General features: G+C 36.4%; 2 protein-coding genes across 2 annotated transcripts; both read right to left on the reverse strand.

Annotated features, from left to right (window-relative positions):
- Positions 1-1,855: 1,855 nt before the first annotated feature.
- Positions 1,856-5,389, reverse strand: LOC145767202 (sterile alpha motif domain-containing protein 7-like). Its single transcript, XM_082578978.1, has 2 exons — positions 5,297-5,389; positions 1,856-4,845 (listed from the first exon to the last, which is right to left on the reverse strand). Exons 1-2 carry the CDS (start codon positions 5,363-5,365, stop codon positions 4,663-4,665), a joined length of 252 nt encoding a protein of 83 aa, XP_082435104.1. The 5' UTR covers positions 5,366-5,389; the 3' UTR covers positions 1,856-4,662.
- A 10-nt stretch (positions 5,390-5,399) lies between these two features.
- On the reverse strand, positions 5,400-12,422 carry LOC145766700 (uncharacterized). The gene is made up of 10 exons (XM_082578410.1): positions 12,241-12,422; positions 11,585-11,762; positions 9,674-9,740; positions 9,457-9,522; positions 8,613-8,658; positions 7,767-8,210; positions 7,129-7,512; positions 6,453-6,620; positions 5,530-5,633; positions 5,400-5,425 (listed from the first exon to the last, which is right to left on the reverse strand). Exons 1-10 carry the CDS (start codon positions 12,420-12,422, stop codon positions 5,400-5,402), a joined length of 1,665 nt encoding a protein of 554 aa, XP_082434536.1.
- Positions 12,423-14,758: the final 2,336 nt, after the last annotated feature.

A 14,758-nucleotide genomic window follows, 5' to 3' on the forward strand; every position in this document is an offset into this window, starting at 1 on the left:
AGAATACGTCATAAAGTCCAGCAATAACAAAAGCCACGTTACCAATCTGATGTTTTGAGCAAACTGTCTGCTGTTTTGATGTTAAAATGTGCTGTTTTGATGTAAATACATACATAGCCTACAGTCAAATCGCCCGCAGTAACAATTATTGCGTGATCGGTTGATTGCTAGACTTTATGACGTAGACTTTATGACGTTCTTTACAGTCGCACGCTTCGTTGCTCAGGCCAATCTCGTTTTGAAAGCTCTGACAAAAGCACGCGCACAATGGTGGTGAGACCGCAATGGGGCAAAATTTTATTGAAAATCGTTTTATGGTAGCATGTTAAACACAAAGAACGTGGAAAATCGCCAAGTCAGGTTTTTTCTTTAATACCCCTTTAATATTGTGTTAGTGAAAAAAATTTATGCGGGGCTGCGTTATTCAACTTCCAGTGGGCTAAAGTAAAGGCTTAATTGTGTAGTAGTATCTATTATTTGCTGTGGCACAGCTATATGAAGTATTAAAATGTCATTCTTGGCCTGGTACATTTTTTGTTTTTATATTACTATTTTCCCAGAAGGAAATTGAAATTAATGATTGTAAGCTAGACAAACTTTTCTAGCAACTTTTTATTGAATAGATTCCAGAGTTCTTTATTTCTAAGGAAGTTTTGACACACAAAAACATTAAATAAAGTCAAAATTTTACCATATTTAGAACCCTGATGAAATTTGCTGCTTTCTAGGTAAAAACAAATTTGATAAAAAAATTATTTCCATTAGGAGTGTCCCCGAGAGAAAATTTTGCTAGCACGGAAAAAAATTAAGTTTTTTCATATTTTTGAGGCACACGTGACCAAGTGTCCCCTCTTGGATCCGCAACTAGTTCAATTGTAGAGAGCTTTACAAAATCATGTAAGATAAGCAATTGAGGAAATTATAAAGTTGTTTTCAATAGGTATATCAAAGAAGTTGGTTGGCTTTTGAATTTTTATCCTCGGACTGACAAAACCTCTGATAGGTTATTCGGATTATTTCTAATAATTTCGCATACTTGTAGAGGCTTTTGACGCAGGACCGGTTACTGAGATTGATAAAGTGAAGTTCCGATTGTTGAAGTGTTGTTGCCGGGTAATTATCCCATCCACTTGGTTCCGCTATATGAAGAGCTGTCCTGAAATGCGTTGCTTACACGCACACACCGAGAGCCGAACCAGCGTCGCTTGATCTTGAGTCGAGCACTAACCAACTAAGCTAATCTGTACAACTAAAAGTGATCTTTAGAGGTGATTTGTAATGTTAGCCAAAGTTAAGATGTGTTTGAACACGTACCATGTGGTTAAAAAGTTTATTACATCATTGAAGTATCATGCTGCCTAAAACTATTTTACCTTTTGGTCGTAAAAATAGGGTTGCAGTTGCAGGTTGCACTATTGTTATCCTGGTGCTTTTGGAGAATCTTTTCACGGAATCAAACTGCTGCCATAACAACAAAAATAGTTTCATAAATTTGATTTTTGGCCTGTCAGTTGTAGGTTACGTTCGAGCTTCAAAGATAGGACTTCCTTTGGTGGAAGTTTGTTGCATCAAGTCATGTGTTTCTAAACTCTATTTCACAACTCCTAGGTGGCGTCAGAGCGTTTAATTACTGCCTTTAGCTCAATGTAGGTGAGATTGCCCAAGGATGTTTGAAACCGTCAATATTGGAAAAGACAAAATAAATAAAGGATTGAGGCTCCGGCTATTTTTGAACTCTGCGATCAATTGCAATAGGTTGTATAAACGATTGCGATAATTATCATACGACAGATAAAAACATTCAGATTTCTATTTCTGACTGTAGATCAAAAAACGATAGTGGTATGGTTGTTTTATCTTTTTATTTACATTATTCAAAACAGCAAACGAGGTCGTTATGGTATGAAAAAGCGTCATTAACCTTCGATTTTGTCGCTTTAAAAATATTTCAGTAATATAACTTGATGTAGTTACTCTTTTAAACCATAAATAAGCAAAACTCAGCAACAAAACTACATTTAACATAATAAAAGCAACAAACAATATGCAAACGTTTTCGGCTAGTCATACATCACTTTTCAAGCCTATAGAAATATTTTAAAAGAAATACTAAAGAATCGGGCAGTATCACAGCAAAAATATGGTCAAATCTAATTATTTGGGAAACTACTTAATTTGCTCATACAAAATAATAACTGAAAAATTACGCAGCAAAACAGGTCAAGTATTTGACTTGTAAAATTAATTGTTCTTGGTAAACGTTCGCTTGTATGACTAGCCGAAAACGTTCGCTTATTTTTTATAATGTTAAATGTAGTGTTGTTGCTGAGTTATGTTTGTTTATAGTTTAAAAAAGTTATCTCTCTACCCAAATTGTAGTTATTCTTTATAAAAAAAAACGTCAAATTGAATCGAAACCCCCCTGGCCTCCACCTGCTCATAATCCTGCGTACGCCCATGCACGCAGAGTTAAAACCATGCTTAAAACTTATTCTTTTTCACGAACGGCTATCGCACTGACTGCATATTTTTCTGTTTGCTTTTTTTCTGACAAAATTATGATTCAGTCCCACAAACTTCACGTGTTAAGAGTCTATCAGCGCTTTGACATGTTGCTTGAGTATAGGCCTAATATAATAATAAAAAACAACGAAAAAAAAGCAACAGTGCAAGGAGGAATAACAATTTACAAATAAATACTGTTGGTTTAATAACTGGCGTATGTTCAACATGATAATAAATAATACAATATCACTAAGCTATTGACCTACAACGATTACAATGATAAAAATAAACTATACATTCAATAGTACAAACATGAACTTTCAAGTCGGAATAGTACATTTGGCTGAACATTTTTTTTTAGCGAAACTTGACCAAAATAGCTTTGCTATCATCTCATTTCTAAATTTAAATTAGCTCATTTCGTCATGCATTGGAGAAAAATGCAATTCATAAAGCAAGTATCAAAAATGAGAAATCGCCGGTAAATTTTAAGGAATGCCTTTGAAATGTTGTTTTGCGTAAAGTTCGTCAAAGGTTTGTCAATAGTATAGTGTAGTAGTAGTTTTGTATGGCGTTTTTACAAGTGAAGCTCGTTGTATCATAACCAGTTTTTAGAGACGTTTCCACATTGGTAAACTGAGTTCAAACTAGCCTGACCATTGCGCTAAAAATATTATGTTTTAGTCGTACATTGTTAGATGCAGAAAGATACTTCTGGATGTCAACGTAAAAATGAGTGAAAACTGTTATGATTACTGAATCAATTTAATGTACGTGGCATTATTTTGTAACAAAGTTTTCTGCTTTCAATTTTTTTCTACAAATATTGCGCATACAAATTCTACAGAAAATTGATTTGTCACCCAAGGATTTACATATTATGCAAGAGAACGTCTTATGTGAGAAACATTGACCTAAATACAAAAAGATACGCCGATTTTTTTAATAAATCTGTGGTTCCTATGTCATCAGCTTTAAAGGTACAAGTTTGAAACATCATAAAATGAACAAGTGTTAAAAGTGATGCATTAACCCTCTTCTTGGAGCTTTCCATTAATTTATCAAACGGTAAACACAGTGATATTGTGCGTAAAAGAATTGCAATGCAACAACAATCTTAAAAAAAACAATTTGATTAAATAGATACTGTACGCATTATAATGATGAAGATGAAACAGAACTTCATAAATGCAATAGAATGAAAAAGCATAAAGGATAATAAAACTGATTGCAAGAGCTACTATGGCAAATAGCGTTTGAGTGATAGCTTAGGTGCAACGATCGCCTTCAAAGTGAGCAACTAAATTGAAAATATTTGAAGAGCAACACAGTTGAAAAATTATCATGCAATAAAAACAATGTCTCAAATGAAATACAACCCACCGTTTTAGAGTTTTAAAACTGTAAATATTTAATAAAGTTTCTACAAGCTAGGAGGCCTACATAAAAACACTGCTGCTGAAGAAAGTTGAATGTCACTAATATAAAAAATAATACATAATCATTAATAAGAGACGAGTTGGATGTAATTACACGTCGTAGACCTATAGACCTGAAAATGTAAACGCCTGTAAAAGCTGTGGCCAGAAAAACATAATTTGAAGGAAAAGCCACGAAAATGGCCAGAAAGTTCAATTTTCAAAATAAATCAAACTCGCAACTCAAGTAAGCTAGCCCACTTAGCAATTTACGATAGCCATGGCGTTTGGCCCTTAATTTGACCCTGTTTGTTGAAACGTCAGTCCGAAACCGACCTGAAAAGTCTGGGCTTTTTTGCAACTCTGAGGCAGAGTCTATTGGGAAGTGCAGTGTGGTGACCAATTTATAAGTTGAAAAAATGTATAGCGATGGCAACGAAAATGTGTCAGTTAGGCGTCATCGGATGAAGCCTTCATCACTGACGAAACATCACTATGACGACTTGCACAGCTTCATTCACAACTGTACCTGATGTTTTTTGGCTGTGGGATAATAAATCTATTGAGATGTTATTTAGGATTGAAAACTCTTTGCGGCTTTTTCATTTTAAAGGTTTTACCATGATTCCATCTATTTACGCGTTTTTTCACTCGGAAGTAAAGTTTTCTTTGATCCAGAAAAACGACAACATCTGCTCATTTTTCAGGAGTTTACTGATGGCAGCAAAACCTCCGAAGATTATTTTGAGTTGGAAGATATGGAAGAACATTTCGACAAGAAACAGCTTCTACTGCCAAGAAAGCGGTGCACTTGAGCAATAACTTTAAGCGCATGGCCCATTTTTAGACCCATTTTTTCTGTAAGGTGGTGTTCATGCAGAAGTGGAAGAGCATCTCCGTCTATCTCATGCTCTCGGAAGACCTGCAATGCAAAAGAGAATATGTTTGCCCTGGGTGATATCCTGCAACCAGCACTAAGATAGTGATGACAAAATAATAAAGAGAAAGTTATTTCCTAATTGAAATAAGTTGGTTGAAGGATATGCAAGACTTTCTAGCCTACTCTTAACAAATAAAGAAGACATTTGTTTAATTCGGTGAACCGCTTTCGACGTAGGCTACATCTTGCACTGTTGCAAGAAGAATGTTCTTTTAGCTAGCAAAACTTTTAAACTTATCCAGTTTAATGACTTATAAAGCTTTGGTAGAGAGTTTATATTTGTGAACCGTAGACAAGCAAAACAAAGTAACCTTAACGGATTAAACATATTTAATGTATTACATTTTGTATGTAATTCATTCTTAAACCCGCTAAGGTTACTTTGTTTTGCTTGTCTTTAATGACTTAGTTGACCAGGCCAGTTAGCCCCTACCTGTTGGTATTGATCACACCCGATGATGCGCAGGAACTTGCAAACTTCATCCAGTGACCATTCTCCCATGTCATCAACCGCGGTAACAAGTTTATGATACCTCTTAGAAGAGCGATGACGCTGTTGTGACTTAATGCCACAAACATTATGACGTTGAAAAAGATTATGTTCATTGGATGTGGAATTCATAAACGATAAAGGTCTTCTCGATCTGTGAAATCTTGAATGAGTGCCGGCAACATGCGGGAATGTGAATTTCAATTTATTCCGTTTTGAGAAAGCGACACGACCGCTTCTGTCTTTCCAAGCAGCTTTCTTGAACGACTTTTGCAGTCGACTAAAAAGGTTTCATTATAAATTGTTATCGAACGATGACGGAACCTGGTTAACTCAACTTGACCTCGATTTGGAACCATAACATTTTATTTTGGAAGCGGAATTACTGGTTCCAGTTATTGTGGTGTCTGTCATTAATAACACATGTTAGAAATTATATTGCAATTGTTTCAAAAGCTTGAAACCAATCGAGGTCTTTTTAATGTTAGTATTGCCTGAAAAATATTGTAAATTTAGTAAAAACTTGAGTCACGAATCATGACAAATGACGTTCAATTGGAAATTACAGTGAGTGCTGGTGTAGAACCCGGGTTAGTGATGACTGATAGCCTACTTGTGGTTCGAAATTAAACATTAACATTTACGTTTTTAAATTATCTTTGCCACCAAAATTATTTTTCTACCAACCAAGCACGAAAAAGAACAAGACCCAATTTGTAGTGGGCCTACAGTATCTGAAAAAAGTAAACGAGATGTGTGCGCCCTTTGGTGAGATAAATTTAAAAAATGACCACATTCGTTCCTATGGTTTGGGTCAAAAGATGATTTTTGACGTACTTTGGAACGAAAATCCAGTTTTGCGCCTTGGCAAAAGCCTTTAGTTATGCTGCAGCTTATTTCTAGTAACATTTCAAGACAAATCAGTTTTTTGGTCTTTGACGGAATTCAGAAACCAGACTTAAGGCGGCTTAAGTCGGTCTTAACAAAAGTCAAGTCTACATAAGGTAGTTGGCGCATAAAAAAGTATTTTTCATTGTACATTTGTGAGTAAAGAAACAAACGGGTAAAAAAGTAATTTGTTTTTTGAGCAAAGTCTCACCTGCCGGTGTTTCTATCAAGCAATGGAGGAGGTGGTGCGCTGTAGCTCATTCGCCTCAAAGTGTTTTCGTTGCAAATCATTTTGTTCTTTAGAGCAGTCATGCGTGTCAGCTTGTCCGGATATTTAAGACGTGTCATTTGACCGAAGCGTTTATTCCACCTTCCAATGCTACAGTGCAGTGACAACAGTGTAAAATTGGGAAAGTTTGCAGAAAAATAAGGTCCTCAATAAAGTCTCTTGGGAAACATAATCTCGGACGCTGGCACGGTCATCGTGATTGACAGAGTCGTATTGGGCATCACAAACTCATAGTACACCAAAATGTTTGTTGTTTCTGTTTTATGACATGCATCGTTCTGCCACCAGGGTTGTCCTAGCATATTTATTGCATACTTTAGGTGAAGGCCCGTTGCTGGAAACAACACATCAATTAAAAAAAAATTCAAGCTGGAACTAAAAAACAAAAAAAGAACTGTCGGTCACTCATTTTCAAGTTAACACCTTCATCCACAGATATTTTCAAAAAATTAGTGTTCACGAAAGGCTCTTTCTTAGTCCAAGAACAAGCTTAGATAATTACCTTGCACTCAAATTTTCGGATCAAGTCAAGCTACGTAGCAGTCGTCACAGGGTTATGTAGTCTACTGTATATAATGTAGTTTTTAAAACTTCTTACCTTTCGTTTTCTTTCGAAACGTGTCCATCTGACATGGACAACAAGCGTCCCTTCTTGGAAGAGGGCGATACTATTGGAATAGCGTGATCATGAAGGTCCACCACATGTGGATTGCACTCGTTGTTTAGAGATTGGAATGCACTTTCACTTTTTGCGGACTTTCGAGCCTTTGTTTCCCGCCGGTTATCATGATCGCCCCGATGCAATGTGACGGAATGGACACCGAGATTCGAAATTTTAGAACGGTGAGGCAGATGAGGAGGTAGGTAGCTTTGGCGGGAATAAATTGAGTTGTTCGAGAATCGGTCCTTGGTGGAAAAAGAAGGTGCTTCGCATTGAGTTGATTGATCTTGCAAGACATTGACAGGCGCTTTGTATGCTCCACTAAAACACAAAAGACGTTTTAACCTAACTTTTTTGTTTTTTAATGACGTATAGTAAAACTCTAATGCTGGGTGAAAAAGATGCTTTATTCGATTACCACAGTAAGATTTACTGCTTCGTTAATTTAGGTATGCTTCATTAGATATTACAGTAATATTTTCCGCTTAAATAATATTTAAATGGACAACCACCAGTCTACAAATTTTCTGTGTTGTGGATTTCTGGCGTATCTTGTATTGCAAAAATCTACTTACAAAAGACGAGAGTCTTCATTTCCATGACAACTGTCGTCATGGTGATTGAGCAATTGGTCATCACAACTTGTTTGGTGTTGTGACGTCAGCTCTATCCTTAGCTGATCCAAGATCGGAGAAAATTTATCAAAATGTCTTCGCAAACGTTGTGATGTTGAATTTAAGTCGATGAATTTGTCACAATTGAGATGAGGAAGTTGGCGGGAATCTTGGTCACCAGGAGGCGAACGCCTTTCGCCGAGGGAAAGGTTGTGGGCAGTTAGTCTCCTGATGTCGTACAAGTTGTCATTACAGCTAAAACGATAATCATTGAGATTGTCTCGGTGATAATCATCTACAAGTCGTGGCGTTATGTCATGGGGATACTTGTAGCTTGGCGCCATTCTGTTCTCATAACTACTTTTGGACCATGAATTTTGTTCATCAGAATATCTCTTCTTTCCCCTAAAATAAATCAGAAATAATGTCAATTTGAATAATGCCTTCAAAGGTAAGACTTTTTAAATTTATATCTGATACCTCATTGTGGTGTGTCTACTTACATGTTGACTACTCTAAAGCACACCAATTGCACAGCAACTGCATGCAGAGCCATTGAGTGGATAATTTGGGCTGTACCGATGAGATTTTCGTCCCTAAAATCAAGACACTTCTACAAAAAACGTTTTGTATCCAAACGATATGTAGCGGTTTCTTCAAGTTCCCGACCCCCTTGAATAAATTACGGCTTATTAACCCCTAGGCCTAAAATCATCCCGACCCAAAAGTACTTCCTGAACTCCCATGTCAACGCTACTGACTGCATGTACTCAAAACTCATTCGTACTTCCAAGAAGCTGAACTTACTTGTTTGAATGAAATGAGGCTTGACGTCTTCCATAATCTTGTTTGTCTGAAATCACAGTGTGTGAGTTGTGTATGGCCAAAATTCATAAGCTGCGAAAACTTTTTTGCTTTTTGAGACGTGGTTTACTACGTGTCGATTAACTCAACCCACGAAAAGTTTTTGTGCATCACTTTAACGTCTAGTGATGCAGCAGTGATGCAAACGATAAGGAAACATTTACTTGCTGGGTTTAATAAACGTCGAAAATGACAATATAAAACAGACAACTGCAGGAAGGTTTGTCATCAGGAGAGAGATGCTCTATCGATGTGAAACAAGATAGGAAATTTGAGGTAAAACAGCTAATTTCATTCACAAGTAATTTTGTTTTCTTCAACGGCAACTTCGTTGATTGTGTGCAACGGTAGAATCAAATGCTCGGTGCTCGCCTGTGTAAACTTTTTCCCTTACTGTGAAAAAACAATTCTGTTCTCTCAGATTTTGATTTCTCAGAGAAAGCATATGCAATGCATGCAGATAAGCCAAGAAGTTTCAACACGAAATTCAATGAAACCTACTGATTGACACGGCATACGTTTATTATGGTTATCAAAGCAAGTGAATGAACCAGTTTCATAAAGAGCATTGTAAAATCTACTATAAGTTTTGCTGTGGTAGCTTGCAATCAGATTTTAGATACTAGAAGTAACATTAATATGCAATACCACTAGCACCACTCAAAGTTGGTAATTTTCGGTTTCAATTGCTTTCAATTCAGATACATGTTTAGTATTTACGCTTAAATCATAACCTAATATGACGTCACCAAACTATTAACTAATGTTAAACAAAGCCACTCATCACCCTTTGCATTGGAGAATTTCCGTCGATTCGATATTTTCCGGGAAGGAAGACGCTCTCTGTAGAGGTCTGTAATTAATGAAACAGATTTATCAGCGTCAGCTTATGAAGTTAAAGTTTTTTTCTAATTACAAAAATATCAGGGTTTTAAATAAAAAATATATAATTTAAGCCACTTCTTGAAAACTCACAATTACACAGAAACACAAAAAAATCCTACTTTTTTCTTCTTCTATAGTGAAGCAACTCCTTTCCATTAACATCATGTCATTTCCGTCTTCATCAACCTACAATAAATCCAAGACACACAAAATCTCGCTTGTAACAAAAACTTTTCATTTTATCTGTAGTAGGCTAGCCTACAGTAGATCAACAATCTACCTTTGCTTCAAAACAAACCGTTTCAAATTGGCTGTGATATTTATTTGTCGCTTCTTACATCGCGGTATGGAAGTTGTATGCGAAATCATTACGACGACTTCCAATCGCTCTCCAGTCGCTTTTGGAGACAATCTTATGAGTGTGAGTGAAAGAGATTGTTTATTTGCCTTTCAATATGCTACGAAGCATAATTTTATTGCAGTCAGACTCGACAGTTTCTTATATCGTTGTGACGCTATGTTTCTTCTTAAAACTCTTTTTAGCTTTTTATGTTGGTCGTACAATATGTTGACAATTCTGTTCGTAAAGGCCACCTTGAAAAAGCGGAATAAGGTTTGTACAGAAAAGACAACAAAATCTGTTTTCACTGTAAGATAGATAGCTCAGAAAACATATCCAGCTTTGGGCTCAGAAAATTGAGCCCACGAAAAAAATCTTTTACAATTCTATTTAACCCAAAACTCTGATTGAAATTTTTTTGCAAGTTTACAATACGTAGTGACTCACGCACATTTAATAAAAACTAAACAAACTTATGAAGAGCAGCCTACATTCATGTCCAGGTCATTCTTTTTTGTTTTGCGGACATTTGTTTTTGAGTTTTTTTTGTTTTTTGTTTGTTTGTTTGTTTGTTGCTTCTAAACGTTACATGCGAGAGTGGGCACAACGTGAAGCAATCAAATGATTTCCTCATTTACCGCTGATGAACGGTGCACGGTCGTTTGGTCGACAGACATTTGGTCGACAGGACGTTTGGTCGACAGGACGTTAGGTCGACAGAACGATTCATTTTTGGGTTAGGGTTAGGGTTAGAGTCAGGGTTAGATTAGGGTTATGATTAGTTAACTAACCCTAACCCTAAAATAAATCGTTCTGTCGACCTAACGTCCTGTCGACCAAACGTCCTGTCGACCAAATGTCTGTCGACCAAACGTCCTGTCGACCAAATGACCGGGTACCTGATGAACATACAGTAGCTTCCGTTTATGGTAATTATATGCAGTATATGCAGCATCGATACAACTTTACTAAAAGTTACCGCTGCCTTTTCACATCACTGCAACATATTTTAAAGACAACAGAAAGTTGAAATGTTAACGGACAGGATAAACAAATTAAGTTTTAACATGTTTATTCGTGACGTATTACCTTGAGCACTTTTGATTAAGTTGTTTATTAAAGTTAGTCTATGTGTTATGTTTATAACAAGAATAGAGGTAAAATGTTACCAAACATGACTTTATGGTTCTGTTTCTTTTTTTCTACCACGGAAAAAAAACTGCTACGGTAATAACACAACATCAATTTTGCATAAGAGTCTAATCATTGATTAGTTTGGAAATGTTTATTTTCAGACTGAGCGTTTTTGGAACGTTAATCTATCTTGGTAGTTTTACATACTGTACTTGTAAAGACCCTGAACCATTGACGAAGACCCGGTCACCGCAATTGACTGGGTAAAGTTTCTGATTGTTGAAGTGTTGCTGTCTGTGAATTGTCTATTCACTAGGTGCCACTAAACGGAGAGATGTCTTTGAAGTGGTAAAACCGCACACCTCGAGAGTGGAACCAGCGTCGCATGATCTTGACGTTTTTTTGTTTATGCGCTTAACCAACTGAGTCATTGGGGAGAAATTTAGGTAAAATAAATCTTTCAGACAAATGTTATCAAGGAATTTAGAAACAAAAGATCATGTGCAACCATCCACGTAGACTAACTCTGAGTGAAAATATTTTTCTTTTCACTTACTTTTGCTTTTGATTCGCCAACCCGATTTCTTCCATTGATAGATTCAGGTGACGTACGGGAAGGTGCACGCATTCTTAAGTCCAGAGATTCCTCCACACTTCCGTTTGTGACTTCACTTCCGGTGATTGCCTTCTCGCAGAGCAGTGGTGATGTGTTGATATTGGAACTGCCTTCCTCTCTGAGGTTTGTGAGCAACAATTGAATTTTATTTGTATAGAGTAGAACATGCAGCGTAAAGCGTTGACGTACAACTTTGGAACGCCCACGCTCTTTGTTAGCTTCATGACGAAAAAACATAAACAATATGCTTTTAAAAGTACGCTTTTAAAAACTCGTTTTCCCCAAGCATTACAAAAGATAGCAGAAGGCTACGCAACGACAGTAACTTTACACTATAAAACCAGTTTAAAAGGTCCTTTTGACAGACAAATTTAAAAGATTGATACAGTACAGATTTTTGTGTTTTGATAAGCACTTGATAGAAAGACAACGCACTGATAAAAAAAGAACAAAAAACAGTTAAATTTTTCAAAGAAAAACACGCAACAACAATTGAGCATATAGTTATACTTTTCATTCTACTTTTTACAAGATTTATCGTCACACGACGATGGCCGATGCAAATCTAACGTTCTTGCTTAATGAGTCATTAGTACCTCAATTTGCTAGAATTCATATTTGATGCATTCATTATCTCTTCTGAGATCAAAGTGGAGTTTGTGGAAGAAGAGTTAGAGTCGATTGGGTTTTCTGCATCATGGTGAGAAGTTTCGACATCATTTGGACGTTTGCATCTTTTTGTGTTTGATTCCTTCTTCTGTGGATCAACAAACACCATATTATCTTAGCGATGAAAGATTTTTTTTATTATTTTTGGTTTTTTCAACGCGTTACCAACCGAATCGTTATTACATTATAATATAGACTGAATGTAGATGCTATATGCAATGGCTTTGTGTTTATGTTTAGGCTATACAAATAAAATTTTGCCAAAATAAATATATTTACATATGCACTGAAAAATAAACAAAATTTGAAGTCTCAACAGTTTGCTTCATTTCAAATGCATAAGAATATTTGAATAGAATTAACAGTTTGCCCGCCGAGACCCATGCTACTTTAAATGGGGGTTGAACCAGCGTTCTTTGAACGCCAATTAAACAATCTTATTCCACGATGGTTGAGAATTAGTGTCATGGAATATGTTTCTATTGAATAAGATTACTGAAAAAGTCACCTACATGCAGGCCCGGATTTAGGGGGGGGCAGAGGGGGCAGGTGCCCCGGGCCCCCCGACTTTTGAAGGGCCCCCCTACGAGGAAAAAATGTTGTGTTATGTGTTATTTTTTTCTTCCTTTCAGCCTTTGAAGTTTCTGCAAAATGCTGTGCAGTTCTGGATTGATGCTACTGTAGACGCAGAGGCAGTTTTTCGCGCCGTAGACGCGAAAATTTTTTTTGCAGGGGGGCCCCCCGATCTAAAAGTGCCCCGGGCCCCCCTTCAGCTAAATCCGGCCCTGCCTACATGGCAAGAAAAGCTTTTACAACAAACTGTATTAGTTGCTCAGCCTGATTGCTTTTAATTACTTTGTTCAAATAAACTGATACGCAGGCTATATAGCCATTTGAACTACTGGGATAACTATTGCAGGTTTATGGGACAAAACATTCATCTAAAATACACCAAACATTCAAAATAAAAGTACTAGCCGATAGGCCTAATATTTTTTATCAATTGTCATCTTTAAAAATGTTTATTAAGCTTTGAGAATGGAATTGCTAAATATTAATTATCTGGCCAGCAAAGGAAATGTTTGCAGACGTTGAATGCAAAACATGAGTGATATTCTGGCTGGGCAAAGTGCTACTTTGCTGAACCAACGTTTTTCAATATTGTAATAGAAAATAATGGTCCAATGACTAAAAGTGGTCTTTGTTAAGCACAACTCCACTGTATACTCCCCAAAAACGTTTTCATAAATTCATCTGAATCGTGCTCACATAGCTTGTATTAGAATCTTTTAGAAATTTAATACTGTTGTCATAACAATCAAAACAGAAACATTTGCTTTTAAAACATGTATTTTTCAAAACTGATTTAATAAACTTGCCTTCACGTTTTGTACAGTATATTAGATAAAATAGGTAAGTCATACATCCCGGGCAATGGAAAAATACCTCTTGACGTTTTTAGCTTTAAAGTACAGTAGTAACAATCAAGTTAAACAATCGTCAGTTACTTTTTGGCTTTACCTAACTGATTTTATTTTATTTTAAGATATTCATTTCCAACTAGTAATATTCCAATTTGATATTACACATGCCATATTTACCATTATTGTAACATGTAGCCTAACATCCATAAGCTAAGAAGTTGTATAAGTAATTGACAAACTTACAAGTCATATCAGAACTCTTCTTGCTGTTGCTGTAGTAACACTACTTGATAGATTTTGAAGGCAATACTTGACAACATGCGTTACTGAAAGTATAAGTAGCTTATCTCGAAACAAAGCACCATTACTTCATAACTCCCTTCCGTTGTTTGTAAACCTGTTTCTTCTCCTTTCCTGGCTCTACTTGGTTGCCGCCCTTTTGTCATTTGCACTATTTGATAATGTTGAAACGTCAACACGTAGGCTGCAGTCTACTTGGACAGATAAAAAATGTTGCAATGTCTTAAAAAGGGACCAAACTATGTAGGCCTAAATGTTTCGCTATGAAATGGTTCAACCAAATTTGCCTTTGTTGGAACTAGCTTATTGTAGGCTGAGCTAGGTTATGTCGGAACTGCACAATGCACATTCCAACTTGACCTCGATGAAAACTGTATCTCTACTATTTCAAAAGCGTATTCTATAGGCTACTGAAGGGAATTGTGAACTCTAGGCCAAATCCTTTTCCTTTAAGGCATGTGAGACCCCAGAAAGGTTGAACATTATTAAAAAATATCACCAGATGCGCGGTTAACACGGCATAGCAGCAATAGCAACCGGGTGAAAACATCCTTGCCCTGGCTTTTTACGACCTGTTTTGGACTTTGAAAAATTCAAACCTACTTGTCAAATAGCCATGGCGTGTTTATAACTTGATACTGCCATCTAGCGGTTTTTAAAATTGATTATCTGACGCTGGATATATGGGGAACAAAATATAGGCAGACCACTAACAACCGAG

The sequence above is a fragment of the Aplidium turbinatum genome, chromosome 3, assembly GCF_918807975.1.
Source record: "Aplidium turbinatum chromosome 3, kaAplTurb1.1, whole genome shotgun sequence".
Classification (NCBI taxonomy): domain Eukaryota; kingdom Metazoa; phylum Chordata; class Ascidiacea; order Aplousobranchia; family Polyclinidae; genus Aplidium; species Aplidium turbinatum.

Excerpts from the sequence above, each read along its gene's own strand:
- LOC145767202 (XM_082578978.1), bottom strand. The coding sequence starts at position 5,365 with ATGGGAGAATGGTCACTGGATGAAGTTTGCAAGTTCCTGCGCATCATC. Across the intron at positions 4,846-5,296 it reads GGTGTGATCAATACCAACAG|GTCTTCCGAGAGCATGAGAT; the intron begins GTAGGGGCTAAC and ends TTTGCATTGCAG.
- LOC145766700 (XM_082578410.1), bottom strand. The coding sequence starts at position 12,422 with ATGGTGTTTGTTGATCCACAGAAGAAGGAATCAAACACAAAAAGATGC. Across the intron at positions 11,763-12,240 it reads ATGAATTCTAGCAAATTGAG|AGAGGAAGGCAGTTCCAATA; the intron begins GTACTAATGACT and ends CACAAACCTCAG. Across the intron at positions 9,523-9,673 it reads CACTATAGAAGAAGAAAAAA|ACCTCTACAGAGAGCGTCTT; the intron begins GTAGGATTTTTT and ends CATTAATTACAG.